Below are 14,382 nucleotides of genomic sequence, written 5' to 3' on the forward strand. Positions count from 1 at the left end.
CGTGGGGGAAATGCCGCCTTCTCTTTGCCAATTACAGCCAGAGCCAGCTCTGCGTGGTACTCAGAGCTGGTGACAGGTGCCACGGGATCCAGGGGTCTCTTAGACCCTCTGAGGGCGAATGAGCTCCCCACTGCCAAGGGACTCATCAAGACGCCCCAGGCACCAGGGCCAGCCGTCATTCCTGGCCACTTGTCTCATGGATTCTGCACATAAGCTCTTCTTCGTCCCCAAATCTGTGAACATCACATTGATGTATCCCCCCCTAGCCGAGCAGGTGTTGGCCTATTGGAAATGATGGGGGCATTTTCTGGTGCGGGCGTTTTCTTGACCCTGTGGTCCCCGTCGCGTGTTCTGGATGGCACTAGGAATGGTCATCTGATGGCTGAATCCTGCTATATTATGGCCTCGTGAAGGCATCTTCTTGTGTCTTTAAGAATGTCGCATTTTCCAGCATTTGTGAGGCACCACTGGAGGGCTTGTTCATAGACGCTGCAGGTTCCAGCAGGTTCCAGCGACATGCCATCCAAGAAACGTCCCAAACTGCTAGGCTGGAACAGCGGAGCACCTGTGTGATAGATGCTGCCTGGCCGCTCGGGTCCATTTCTAAATTAAAATCTCTACGCGGTGACGGCAGGCCCAGTGAGACGTTCTTCTTACATAATTGTCCTGATCTTAGCAGGGCTGTGAAAGCCCTCAGTGTGGCGTGGTTGGATTCCCACAGATGGCTGGGTACCCCAACCCCATCCCATTCCTTTGCCTGGGGCTCTTGGTCTTATTTTCATCAAGATGGAAAGCCTCGGGGCACCTGGGTGGCTCAGATGGTTAAGGATCTGCCTTTGGCTCAGGTCATGATCTCAGGGTCCTGGGATCGAGTCCTGTGTCGGGCTCCCAGCTCAGAGAGGAGTCTGCTTCCCCTCTCCCTCTGCTGCTCCCCCTGCTTGTTTGCGTGCTCTCACTCCCTCACACTCTCTCTCTGTATCTCTCTCAAATGAATAAATAAAATCTTATTTTTTAAAAAAAGGATGGAAAGCATCTCGGCATGTGAGTCTCAAGAAGCAAGGTGGCGGACATGGAGTCCTTCAGTATGCCTTAGAGCAGCCTTTTTTTTTTTTTTTTTAAGATTTTATTTCTTTATTTCACAGAGAGAGAGATCACAAGTAGGCAGAGAGGCAGGCAGAGAGGGGGGAAGCAGGCTTCCTGCCAAGCAGAGAGCCCGATGCGGGGCTGGATCCCAGGACCCTGGGATCATGACCTGAGCCAAAGGCAGAGGCTTTAACCCACTGAGCCACCCAGGCGCCCTTTAGAGCAGCCTTTTTTAAAGCCTAAAGTCTATTCAGGTTTTGGTGAGAAGGCTGAACTCAGTGGCCTTCGTTTCAGACTTCACTTTGCTCCTGCTGTATGAACAGAACCGAGCCGGGGTGAGGAAGGCGGCACATGCGTGGGGCTTGGTCCGTGCTCTTGCGTAGTTTGTGATGCAGCCCTTGAAAACCGACTAACACTCTTTTGGCGTTGTCTCAGTTTCTCATTATCTTCTGTTTCTTTCTTTTTTAAATTTTTATTTATTTTTATAAAGCCATCTCACCTCTGTCACCCCAAATTGTAGCATTTGGTGTAGCAATAAAATGGGCTGAAGCTAAGTTAAGTCCACCTCAAAACCACATTGCTCGAAGAATATAATGCTTCCTAATATATATATATATATATATATATAGAGAGAGAGAGAGAGAGAGAGAGAGAGAGATGATAGAAGAAAGAGAGAGAGAAGAAAGAAATATAGAAAAAGATGTTAGAAGAAACAAAGAGAAGAAAGGAAAGGAAAGGAATAGAGAGAGAGAAAGAGACGATAGAAGTCAAAGAAAGATGATGACATAGAAGATAGGTAAGAGACATAGGTAGGTAGGATAAATATGATTGATAGATCAATATAGATGGTGGATAGATCAAGATAGATGATTGGTGAGAAAGGTATGGGAGATGAGATAAAGATAGACAACAGATGGCTGGCCCTCACTAACTCCTTTTAAGAATAAGCTGCTCGGATTTTGTGCTTTATTTACCTTTTCTAGAGATTTCCTTTGTAAAATCAATGTGGCATCCTCCCCTCCTTCTCAGCCGTCCTTCTCCTGACACACTCCCCGTTGGACCTGTCATCATAACTGAAGAGCCAGAAAGGAATTAAGGGACCAGTTAGTCCATCCTGCAGACTCTGTGTCAGTTGCCACAAGAAAAGAAGGTCAATGGTCTTATAGGAAAAGGCACCAAAGATGTTCCCATTGATTTCCCCTCGACTCATTTAAGTATTCTTCACAGCAGTGCTCTGTTCAGTATGGAACTTATTTTTGACCATCCCTGTCTTATTACGAAAGACATCATCACCTCCTCATCCCCAAACCCACTGCCCTCTTTTTTGAGATATAGCACCCATCCCTGCCTCTCAAAGATCTCTCTTGGGTCGGGGATAGAAAGAGGGAAGGCATCACAGACTTCGCCAGGAGACCCAACCTGGACGCAAGAGATGCTCAGGATGGAGGTGGAAGGAGTCACCCCAGAATGAACTGGAAACGGGCCTCACACATACCAGCTCTTAAATTTCCTACCCTTAAGGCAACCCAGGGTAGGAAAGGCCTATTCCAAACAAAGAAGCAAAGCCAAGCCTCCTGAAGAAGAACTGAGGAACACTGTCCAGGGAGGCCTACTGATTTTGTGAAAACAACGATTATCTCAATCGTTGTCCTCAAGTTGAAAGGTGATGTGGGCATAAAGATTCTGGTGAACGTTTAAACATTTAAATGACCCAGGTGGGAGGGGCGCCTGGGTGGCTCAGTCAGTTGAGCATCCAATTCTTGGTTCTGGCTCAGGTCATGCCCTTAAGGTTGTGAGATGGAGCCCTGTGTTGGACTCTTCACTCAGGGGGAATAATAACTGAATAATGAATGAATGAATGAATGAATGGATGGATGAGTGACCCATTTGGAGAACCTGAGAGGGAATGAGGTGTGGTGATGACTTGCGGCCGTTCCAAACCACTTGTAGGACCTTCTACTTAGCTGAAGCTGGAGGAAGGGACTAGAATTTCCCCCAGTAGGTTGATGCTTCTCTCTCTAGATGAGTCATAGTGAACTATTACAACTATTACAATTTTTACATAGCAGGCCTTTGGCTGAATATGATACATCCACCCTTGTCCTCTCCACAGAACTTTTCTCCCGCTGGGTCCAGGAAACTGGGGCTGATGTGGCAAAGGGGCTTAGAGGCTGTCCTGCCTGTGTAGCTGACCTCTGACCACGAGCAGCCCTTGCTTTAAGCAGAGGACACCTTATCAGGACTCAGCAACCAGCCAAAGTGATTCCATGTTCCTTATCTGTCCTGAGGGCCAGAGTAGGGATGTCAGGCCAGAAGCCACCAGTCAGCCTGGCTGGAGTGGTGGACAAGGATGTGCGTGACTGTGCAGGGAGGAGCTTGGGTGTCCCTGCGGCTGCTGGATAGGGAGTCAAGGCTGGGTTTATACCCCAGGCAATATTTTTAGAGACAGATTATTGGCATTGTTATCAAGGCCGTGCACGGGCGAAGGGGATCCCTTTGCAAAATGACTTTCTTAGCTCCCAGGGTCATTGTTGACCTGTAGATCCTCTGCCAGGCTGGCCTCAGATGGCTTAGTGTGCCCTGGGCTGAGCCCGGCTGCTGTGTCAGTCCAGTGCCAGACTGGGAAAGGGTGCGGCAGGAAGGACTGGGGCAAGTCTCTATCTTCTGGGCCCTAGATCTCTCACTGTTTTGATGTACAAGACACTTTACAGCCCCAGGATGAGGAAGTGGAGAAGGAGACCAGGGGAGCATCCAGAAAACACCCCTATGCCTGCCCCGAATGCTGGCTCTGAGGGGGCCCCTCACTGGGGTGGAATGGGGAGCATCCATTTTTGCCAGACGGGGAAGGACACAACCTTCGTGAATCTGGCACCAGCAGGCACAGGAATGAACCACTTCTTCCCGACGAGGGCCCACCCGGCGCGTCTTAAAAATTCAGGCAGGGCGCCTGGGTGGCTCAGTGGGTTAAGCCGCTGCCTTCGGCTCAGGTCATGATCTCAGGGTCCTGGGATCGAGTCCTGCATCGGGCTCTCTGCTCAGCGGGGAGCCTGCTTCCCTCTCTCTCTCTGCCTGCCTCTCTGTGTACTTGTGATCTCTCTCTGTCAGATAAATAAATAAAATCTTTAAAAAATAATAAAATAAAATAAAATAAAAAATAAAAATTCAGGCAGCACGTGCTTCCAGGGAGCTCAGAGAATGAATAAATGGACATAGTTATTGGCCCCATAATCTTAGATAGCAGCATGGAGATGAAGGCAATGTATTATCATTTACAACTTCCCCCTTTGAGGGCAGAGAAAATTAAGGGGCGTAGAAAGTAAATCGACTTCTTGGGGCCTTCCACTCTCATGAACGAATTGACATTTATTAAGCAGCCACCATGGGCCAGACTGTTTGGCTGGAGAGATAGAAAGAGCACTGAGTCACAACTCCTGTCCTCGAGAAGGTCCCAGTCTGGTGAGGGAGGTGTAGGCCACGTGCTCTGGGATAGCCCGGGAGCTGTGGGCACATGTGGACGGCACACTGGGAGGGAAGGGGGCCGACTCTGCCTCTCCTCTGGGGGAGGCAGAGAAGGCTTCCCAGAGGAGGGGATGGGTGGATTGGAGAGGCAGAAAGAAGGCCGCAGGTAAGAGTATTTTGTTCCCTCTATCCTTACTGGGGGCCAGCCCCTTCACACATGTGCCCTTTAATTCCAGATGAGCCAGCAACTTAGAGGGGACTGTCATGCCAAACGGCAGAGTCGGGATTTGAACTCAAGATGGCCTGACTGCGGTGCCCAGCTCTGGGGCCCTGCCTCTTACCAGGCCCACATCTCACAGGTTTTGTTCTAAGCCCTGGCGTACGGTCTCCCCCGGGGTCCAGCTGCATCCTGTCACCCCTTCCTTGTGCGGCAGAGTGGGAGTTCTGCTGGGTCTGGGAGGAAGCACGAGGAGAGTCTGCCGAGAGAGGCCTGAGGCCCAGGGAGCAGCCCCCCTCGCCGCACAGAGCATGACTGCATGGGAGTTAAGGCCCTTCTGAGGGGGCGGGATTAGGCCGTGGCTGTGGCCGGCAGGGGCTTGTGGCTTGGTTGGGTTAGGGGTAGTTCACACAGCGTCACGGGGAGCGTCCACCTGCTACGGGACCTAGCTCCCGGCAGCCGCTGTGCAGGGGGGCGCCTTCTGGCCCAGCCTCAGCAAGAACAGGCTGGGGGCCCCCCCGTTAGACCTGGTCTGTCGGAAAAGAAAGGCTCTGTGCCTGCCGCCCCGCACTCGCCCGCCGGCCCTCAGGGATGCTGAGGAGCTCTCTGCTGCTGCTTGCTTTCTAGTCCTCCCCTGGAGTTTCCGTTTCCAGATTTCATTGTTTTTGAAGCCCTCACAGTCAGGCCCTGGGTTTTCAGAGATCTGAAAGACAGAAAGTGACCGCATTTTTTTTTTTTTTTTTTTTTTTTTGCATTTTCCTAGAGGGGAAGTTCAACATTCTGCCGGAGAAGTGGGAGGTATTGGGTCCGAGGTCACTGTTTGAAGACCCCACGTTGTTTTGATCTCTAGATTTAAGGAGATTCTGGAGTTGAGGAACAAACAGAATCACGCTGTCAGAGCAAAGGAGAAACGTTTTTTATATCCCCTCAAGCTTTCCATTTGACACAAGTGATTAAAATGCTGCTGGAAACTCCACCAGCAGAGAGAAAAGACGAATTAATAAAAACTGTGTAATGAGCGTATTAAGATTAATGGGGGACGGGAAGGCGCTCGGGCCCAGCCTCTCCCAGCGTGAGGAACGCGCCTCCCGAGGTAGCACGCGTCATTCCTGTAGGTGCCCTTCTGCGTCCAGATCAGAATCCGCTTGGAGGCAGTCACGTGGCTCTTTGAACCACAGCGACTGTTCTTCCCAGCGATTTCCCATTTGAGTTTATGGAAGGGGAAGACCACAGATCAGTGCCTCTGGCAGCCCCCAGCTCGCCCTTCTGATGGTTCTGCAAGAAGCCCGCGGCATCCCACTCTCCAGCCCTGGGCGCGGGGTTGGCACTCCCTGAGGTCCTCCCGAGCGCCGCGTGCCCAGCTGCGTCCCATGGGCAGAGGCGTGCAAAGTTTCAGGCAGGGCTCGCATTCACCTTCCTGGAAAGGGCGTGGTGGGTTGCAATTACAAAAATACAACCTCCATTTTTTTTTTTATTTCATTTTTCACAGTAGTTTTTTGGAGTCTGTGAAAAGGGAAGCGTAATTTTTAAATTAAAGGTAATTGTTATAATAGGGTGTTAGGGCAATGGCTACCTTGACATTTTTATCACTCCTATAGCAACTGGGGTGGTTTCCCAACCCTGGACCAGACTTTTGGGGGAAACTGAAGGACATTTTCTGGGGATTTTTTTTTTTTTTTTTAATGGAAACTGAAATTCAGCATTGTCTGTTCTGCTGTCTTCCTTTCCGCGCTGTGGGGTTTTCTCTAGAAGGCACAAGTACCACCGATGGCCGAGAAGCCGTTCCACTGCCTTCAAAGCAAGTCAGCCTCTTGCGGCCTCTCTGTTCAGCCTGCGCTCCACTTGGCATTCCCACTCGCAGGGGGAAGGCATCAATCCTGACTCACTCCTTCCCAACTTTTTCATCTTCTGAGCTCTCAACCGGTTGTTGCCTCATAATGTTGGAGTCTTGGGCTCTGGAGGGCGTCTGGGGCAAATTCAAAGGCGCACAGCACCACAGCGGGTCCCCGGGTCCACACAAACAGCTGTCTTCCCATTTCAGGAGCCACCTTGTACAGACAGTGGGTTGGACGTGTCACCCTGCCTTTTCCGGGATGGCAGCCGTTTTGTGAACATGAGGACAGTTTGCAGCAGAAGTTCGGGCACACACGTGGCTTTGCGTGTCGAAAGGTTCCCCTCAAAAAGCTGTGTATCTGGAGTAGAACGAGGCTCCTATCCCACCACTTTTATTTCGGCATTGACTTAAAAGACAGTCAGCCAGCGACACCAGGACATGAGAGTTAACTGTTTTACTTTCACAGAAACCACTCTGCGTTCTCGAACTGCATGTCTCCTTCCATCACAGCTGAGCTCTGTCCCCTTCCCCCATCCTGTGCTGAGGTGGGGGTGGGGTGCGTGTAGGGAAGGTGAGGCTGTCTGTAAGCAGGCCGAGGGGGCCAGCCGCACGGATAGCGGTTGACAGTCCACTCTGCCACCAGTGAGCATGTTAGCAGTAGTAAGGAAGGAAGTGAAGGAGTGCCCAGCTTTAAATCGGGGCACTGGAAATGGCCTGCGGTGACCTTGTAAGGAGCACGAGGTTAATACTGTGAGTCCATTCTGAGAGTATCCTCCGTGAATAACCCTTAGTAAGGAGGCATTAAGTTGACAGACACTGGAAAGTACTCCAGTAACAATTCTCATCCTCTCTCCCCCACTGTGCCAGCCCCTCCCCCTTCTCGCCACCAAACCGTCTGCAGGTTGTGGCCTCCCTGTGCTCATCGGTTACAGGAAGCCATCCACACACCCACCTGGCTCCGTTGTGCTTGGGTTCTGGGGCTCATGATCAGTACCCCAACCGTGACTTTATAGTCATGTAACAATTTCCTCCCAAGTTCACAGAAGGCTCTCTGCATCCCACTGTGATAGACGATGAATATACTTTTCTCTGTTTTTATAATTAGGGAAGTTAGTACAGGGAAGAGTGACCACAGAATGGCTGCTCATCAGTGGTTTAAATGTTTACACAGCCCGCTCTCTGAGAGAAGAACCCAGCTCTCTCTGGTGTCGGGTGGATACCGATTCACCCAGTGTGAATATGTCCCCCTTGGCTGATTGAAGCTACCAGTGTGCCTCCTTGAATGCTGACACGAGATGATACCGTCAGGTCCCGTGAGGGGGTACCACGGGCTCCGGCATAAAATTGGCACTCACAATTCAGTTCCGGGCTCCCAACTCCCACGTGACCACTGAGGACCAGCTCAGACCTCGGTGAGTCCCCAGTGAACCCTCAGGCGGAGCTCAGCCCCTGACTGCCTCCGTTGCCTTTGAGCAGTGTTTTTCAGATACTTGGAGTTGTGACCCACTAAGGAGTCCTGAAATTGTGAAATCTCAATGAGCATTTTTTAAATGAAGTAGAATATAGTAAAACAAAAAGAAATGAGTAAAACAGAACCCATCGGAGTGTGATATATATGTTCCAAGGAGAGATGGTGGATGGATGGATGGATGGATGGATAGATAGATAGATAGATAGATGTTTATAGTGGGTTAGGGTTCAGAAACTGAAAAATACTGACCTGGAAGCAAGCGTGCCTGTTTTCTGTATCTGCAAAACGGAGCTGATGGAACTGACTCCCTCCCGGCTCCCTCAGGCCAGGGACGGGACTGAGGTCACCTCTGTGATCGTGCCCTGGCAGTTCTGGCACCCTCTCTGACCTGCAGGTGATCTGTTTGCAGGGGCAGAATGAGCCAAAACAGAAGTTTGCCTTTCTCTGTTTGGGAGATGGTTGAACGCTGTGTTTGAAACTGGGCAAAGTCTCATCATTTTTGTGCACATGCTTTCCTGGAATCCAGCCACAGCCAGAGAGAGAGCCCTCCCAAAGGATTTCAGCCCTCATCAGTCCATGCACGTGTACAAATTCTGCAGGTGGCAGGGACCCCCATTCTTCCCAGGAGGTCTGCTGTGAGTGGTCATGAGGGAGACACAAAGGATATGTTGCCTAGAGCAAGGATTGTCCCGATGGAGAAAGAGCTAGTTAGTTCTGGAAAATAGGAGCGATGAGCTCAGTTAAGGATTTCTCTACACTCTCTCCTGGATCCCTGGTGGAAGAAAACACAAACTTTTATGAGCCATCACAGCAACCCTGTGACCTGTAAGCCCCATTTCACATGAGGAAACTGACACTCAGAGAGGTTGGGCACCTTCCCTGAGGTTGCAGAGCAATGAGCACTGTTCCACAAAATCCCTCCTTCTGACTCCAGGCCTGTGCTCAAGCCAGTAACTCCCTCTGAGGCTTGGAAAAGCCTGGCAGTCACCAAGGAGACCCTTCCAAACTGGTTTCTTCATCTGCGAATTGGGCTTTTGCTCTCTTAAGGAAGGAAGCAGCCCTTTGCTGAGGAGGGGGTATCCCATTCAGGTAGAGCGTCCTGGCGTCTCAGCCCAGTTTACAAATCACCACCCCGGGATCGCAAGCAAACTGCCTTTGTTTCCTTGCCTGGAAAGTGGAGGTGATGGCAACTTTCTGGATGCATTACGAGGATTAACCGAGGTAGTGTTATCACATCACAAAGTTGAGAAGCAGCCATAGTAACCGGTCAACAGTGGCTACCCTGGGGTGGCCGCCTTGCAGGTGGTTTCACTTTTTCCCTCTTTTCTCATCTTTATTCACTGGTACTCTGCTAAATGCTTGAAAGCCAGCTCTCCAAAAGGACCAGACCTGATTGGTAGCCTCTGCCCCTTTCCGTGGTGCAAATACCCCCACAAAGGCTGATTCCAAGCCCCCACTATGAAACCACTGAATGAACTGGGGAGAGATGTGTTGGGACAAGTCCACTTCAGCACACCACCATTGGTCTTTTCAACAGTGCACTGAGTGTGTTGTTTGGGCAGTAAGTTGACAGAGAGAAAGGAAATTAATGAATAGAATGCCTAGCATCGTTCTGGGCATAGTAGTTTTCAGTTCTGCCCGACCTACCTCCCTCCCCAAGCCAACAGCACAGGGATTGTAATGGCCGGCCAGGCAACCTGAGGCAGTGGTCTTCTGAGAGGCCAAGTGCCCATATCTCGCCCCCCATCTGCTGGACTTTCAGAACCTGGGCGGCCTGCACAGGAGATTCAGAGACTGGCCAGCTGAGGAGTCAGCAGGCAGGCAAGCAGGTCCTTTCATTTTCTGTGGGAGACACACTTTTAACCAACATGGACAAGGTTGAAAGTGCCTGAGAGGAAACCAGGAAGGGTCTCAGTGGAGCGGAGAGCCTGAAGAGGCGCACACAGTTAAGGGTTTCTCTACACTCTCTCCCGGATCCCATATTCGAGCACACGCACACACCGCTGCAGCCAGCCTCTGGCTAGCTGAACCCATGACCATAGACGAGTGTGTGTACCTTGGAGGTGAGGGGGCAGTTCTGCAGATTTCTGAAGGATTACAGAAGTGGGAGTCCTGAGAGCCTCCGAACAGGTCAGCAGGCATGCACTACAGAAGTGCGGAGGCCACTCGCTCCCCGGAGCCTCCAGACTCTGCACAGCTTCCCGCACACAGTAGGCGCTCAAGACATTTTTGTTCACGCCTGTGTTTTGAATTCATAAATCTCTTCTGTTCCTGCATAGCTTAATCTGTTGCAGAAAGGATGCAAGGCCCCTCAGTAAATGCTTGCTGAATCAGTAAGTCCTCAGTCTTAGCCCTCACCAGCTCCTGGTTTCACATGTTCCTGGACGTAAAATGCGACCACATCTAAATGAGATGCAAAACGTGAATAAAAGTTACTGGTGGTTTTTTTTTTTTTTCTGGTTCTTTTGCCTTTTTCAAATGTGTCTTCAAAGAACATGGATCAATTTTGTCATTAAAAAAAAAAAAAGGACATGTATTATAAAAATAAACAGAACTATATAATCCAGAGTAGAACTGAGTGGTGTCAGCAATGAAAGAGACAGACAGCCACCCTCCCCACGCTGTACTGCTTGAACCAGGGGCCCCGGACACGTTGGCTGGGCCCAGCATGGACCTCCTCATGCTTCAGGACACTTGTCATGGCTGGGTTCTCTCCACCTCTCTTTCCCGGGGCCTCCCGCCCACGAGACACTGACTCATAACGTTGCCCTGTGGTAACAAGTCTTAGTCAGAAGTGGAAACAGAGGCGAGTCCTCGAGAGGGGAAATAACAGGCCGCGCCCAGGGCCACCGACAAGTGAGAATTTCAGGGGGCCTGCATCCCCAGCCCCACCCCCGCCTCAAGAGGACCTGCTGCGGCCAGATCCAGCAGCACCCGCACAGCCACGCGCCTCTTCCGGGGATTCAGCCCCTTGCCCAGTGACAAACGTGTCTGTCCCCCTTCTCTCCGGGCAGTGGGGCTCTTCCGAGGGTGCAGCGCTGATTGTGCCCCTGGGAAGGCAGCTGCTGGGTGATAAACGAGTTACCCCCGCATCCTGGGCGACCAGGCTTTCCCTGTGATCTAGCTCTACAGCTGGGGGAACCATCCTGTGTTTGCCGGGGTTTTGTGAAAGACACAGGTTGAGTCTAGAAGATGAGGCCTTGGAGGGGTAAGGAGAGGAAGTTCAGGAGGCTTGCGACAGAAAGTGCACTTATGCAGGCACTATCTTCTAAGTCCTCCAAGTCCTGTGTCTGCTGCGTCGGTGTCCCTGAGCCTCCTGTTCTGTGTGATTCTGGAGCGACTCTAGAGCTGGTGGGCTGAGCGGAGTCCGGGTCAGGTGCCCCCAGGGCTCCGTGTGCACCCAGTGGTACTCCAGGGGGTATAACCGTGTCTCCTCAGAACTTTTCTTTCTTTTTTGACAACTTTTATTCACATACTGTACAAATTCACCCATGAGGGGCGCCCGGGTGGCTCAGTGGGTGAAGTGTCTGCCTTCAGCTCAGGTCATGATCTGAGTGTCCTGGGATCCAGTCTGGAGCTCCCTGCTCAGCGAGGAGCCTGCTTCTCCCTCTCTCTCTCTCTCTCTGCCCGACCCCTACTTGTGCATGTGCGCGCTTTCTCTTTCTCTCTCTCTCTAACTCTTTCTCTGCCAAATAAATAAACTCTTTTTTAAAAAATTCTAATTTTTGTCTCTGAATTTGCCTGCCCTGGACAAATGGAATCCTACAACATGTGGCCTTTTGTGTCTGGCTCCTTTCGCGTCACATAATGTCTTCAAGCGTCATCCAGGATATAACAGGTGTCAGCACTTCCTTCATTTTCATGGCTGAATAGTATTCCATGATCCTGCTTAGGACTCATTTTATCTGTTCACCGGTTGATGGACATGTGTCTGGGTTGTTCCCACTGTTTGGCTGTTGTGAATAATGCTGCTAGGAGCACACATGAACAAGTTTCTGTGTGGACGTATGCTTTCATGTCCCTTAGGCCACACCACTGATTTTTTAAGTGTATAGCTGATCGTGCCACTGCTTTGCTCAAAAACCCTCAGTAGCTTCTGTCGTTTTTAAAATCAGGTTTAAAAAATATTTACCGTCCACAAGCCTTACAGCTTCTGGGCTCTCCCCTTGTTCTGTTCCTCAGAGAACCAAGAGGTTCCTCAGACACACAGCACCTCCTACCTTGGCAGCCCTGGAACCTTCCTCCCCAGCCCTTTGTTGAACCCACATGCATCCCGATGTCTCAGCCAAAATACCCCGTGCTCCGGGAAGCCTCTTCAATGCCTCTGAGCAGGTTGGGGCCACATGCTCTGCTGGGACTCTTCCATCCCTCTCCTTAGCATGAACCCCAGGGAGCGCCACATGGTGATCTTTGTCTAGTACTTGTCTCTTCTGCCGCCGTGCGCTCCAGGAGAATGGGGCCCTCGTTGGCATTCAGTGGTCCTTCCTGGCACGAGCCCAGTGCCTGGCACTTGGCGCGTGGTAAATATCGGGCAGATGAGTAACAGGTAATGAGGGCAGCAAACAAATCGCTTGTTTGGAGGTTTTGCCATGGGGTCTCCCTCAGGCGGTGGAGAACACAGGCAGCAGCGTTCACAGGCCTCTTGCCCCCCCAACCCACCTGAGAGACCTCTGCTGAAGTTGGAATGGGCTTGGGGGGACCCCCCCCCACATCCTCAAATAACTGGAGCCCCATCAGGTGCCCACTAGCACGTGGGCTCTCTGTCGGGACGAGGTAACTCCCCGCAGCATAGGACCCGGGGCAGCCCCCCACGCTGTCCACACCGAGGGTTACAGCGGTCCACCTCCAGGGATGACATGAGGAGGGGGGTCCGTGAGGCTGCAGCTTCTGTGACAGCTGGGAGCCCCATGAGCATGGACCGTGTTCCCTTTAGTAAAGATCATTGCCTTTCTACGTGTCTCGTTTGAAAAACTGTCCTTGAGGAAATTGCGAGAGGAAACTGTAGACCTTCTGAGACTTAATTGCTTTTTTCAAAACACCGTGTTTTCATTTCCCCCACAGATATGCACTTATTTGGCCATTATCCCGCACATGACGACTTCTATCTCGTAGTGTGCAGTGCCTGCAATCAGGCCGTCAAGCCACAGGTTTTCCAGGCGCACTGCGGTAAGTGGACCCCCGCACCCCGCCGCACGTTCGCAGCCGCCGCTCCCCCCCGCCACTTTGGCCCCCAGAGAGGGTCGGCCCCCTGTGCCTGCCTCAGCCCAAGGCGGTAGGGAAACTCTTCCTGCGGCTCTGCCTCTACTCTCAGGGGCACTATTTTCTGAGCTGTAGTCCTTCATCCGAAAGGCTCAGCCCTATCAGAGCAAAGGAGAGAAAACGTGCAACTTGTTTAGGGAAAGGGGACCAGACGGCAGCCATCCGCCCAACCTTCCAAGGGCCTCCCCAAGGTGACCAGAGGAAGGGCAGAGCGGTGGTTTGAGGAATGGGCCCTGCAGCCTGACATCCCTGAACGAGGGGGCCAGACTGAGTCTCCTAGGGTTTCTTCCCCCAGGACGGGCTGGGGCTGAGGGCAGCCTAGTGTGGGGGCTGTTGGGGGTGCTGCCCCAAGGAAATGCCTGGAACTTCCTGCCTCAGGTTCAGTTTCTCTGTCTCCAAGAATGCTCTTTGTGTTTGGGAACTTGCTTTCCCTCTGTATCTTTACATCCTTGGTGTCATAGATGCCCTTCGGTAGGTCACCAGCAAACCTAGGCCCCCCTTCAGAGCAGGTGTCACGGACACAGGACAGATAAAGTCCATGTGACCGCTATGTCAGGAACGTATAAACAGCTACTGACCTCGGACAGGCAGTCGCTGAACCTCTGGGGATGGAAGTTTCCTTATCGTTGAGCAGAGAGTTGTACCAGATGGTTTCCAAAGCTGTGAACTCCAGAAGAGGCTTCCCCGAGCTTTGTATTTAAGCCCCACTCTCTTTGGGTGAATGTAATGTCTCGCTGCCCCCTTTTTACTGTTGTAGCTCAAAGCACATTAAATATCGTGCCTTAAAAAATCAAAGCGATAATAATCCTGGGTATGCTTTTGTAAACCACACATTTCCCTTCTCACACTTGAAATTTCTGGCTCTCTCCCACCCCCTTCAGTTGTCACTGTTCGGTAATAAATAGGTTTGAAGTAAAGGGAGTTGCTTATCCAAGCTCTTCAGTAAGTGTTTTTGGGCCTTTAGAATAGTTTTTATGTATTCTAATATCATCTATGCATATGTATGTGTATGATATATCCATATCTATATCTATATATAGTGAGAATATTTTGTGTTTT

The 14,382-nt window shown here is 51.2% G+C and overlaps 1 protein-coding gene across 7 annotated transcripts in view; it reads left to right on the forward strand.

Annotated features, from left to right (window-relative positions):
- Window positions 1-14,382, forward strand: part of ATXN7L1 (ataxin 7 like 1) — a 233,955-nt gene that overhangs the window by 69,751 nt on the left and 149,822 nt on the right. For 6 of the 7 annotated variants that reach the window (XM_059170837.1, XM_059170836.1, XM_059170848.1 and 3 more), the window contains one exon: window positions 13,126-13,230. The exons of the other annotated variant lie outside the window; for it this stretch is intronic. In XM_059170837.1, coding sequence (XP_059026820.1) covers window positions 13,126-13,230 — 105 coding nt within the window. The remainder of the gene's footprint in view (window positions 1-13,125; window positions 13,231-14,382) is intronic. 7 annotated transcript variants of the gene reach the window in all.

The sequence above is a fragment of the Mustela lutreola genome, chromosome 4, assembly GCF_030435805.1.
Source record: "Mustela lutreola isolate mMusLut2 chromosome 4, mMusLut2.pri, whole genome shotgun sequence".
Classification (NCBI taxonomy): domain Eukaryota; kingdom Metazoa; phylum Chordata; class Mammalia; order Carnivora; family Mustelidae; genus Mustela; species Mustela lutreola.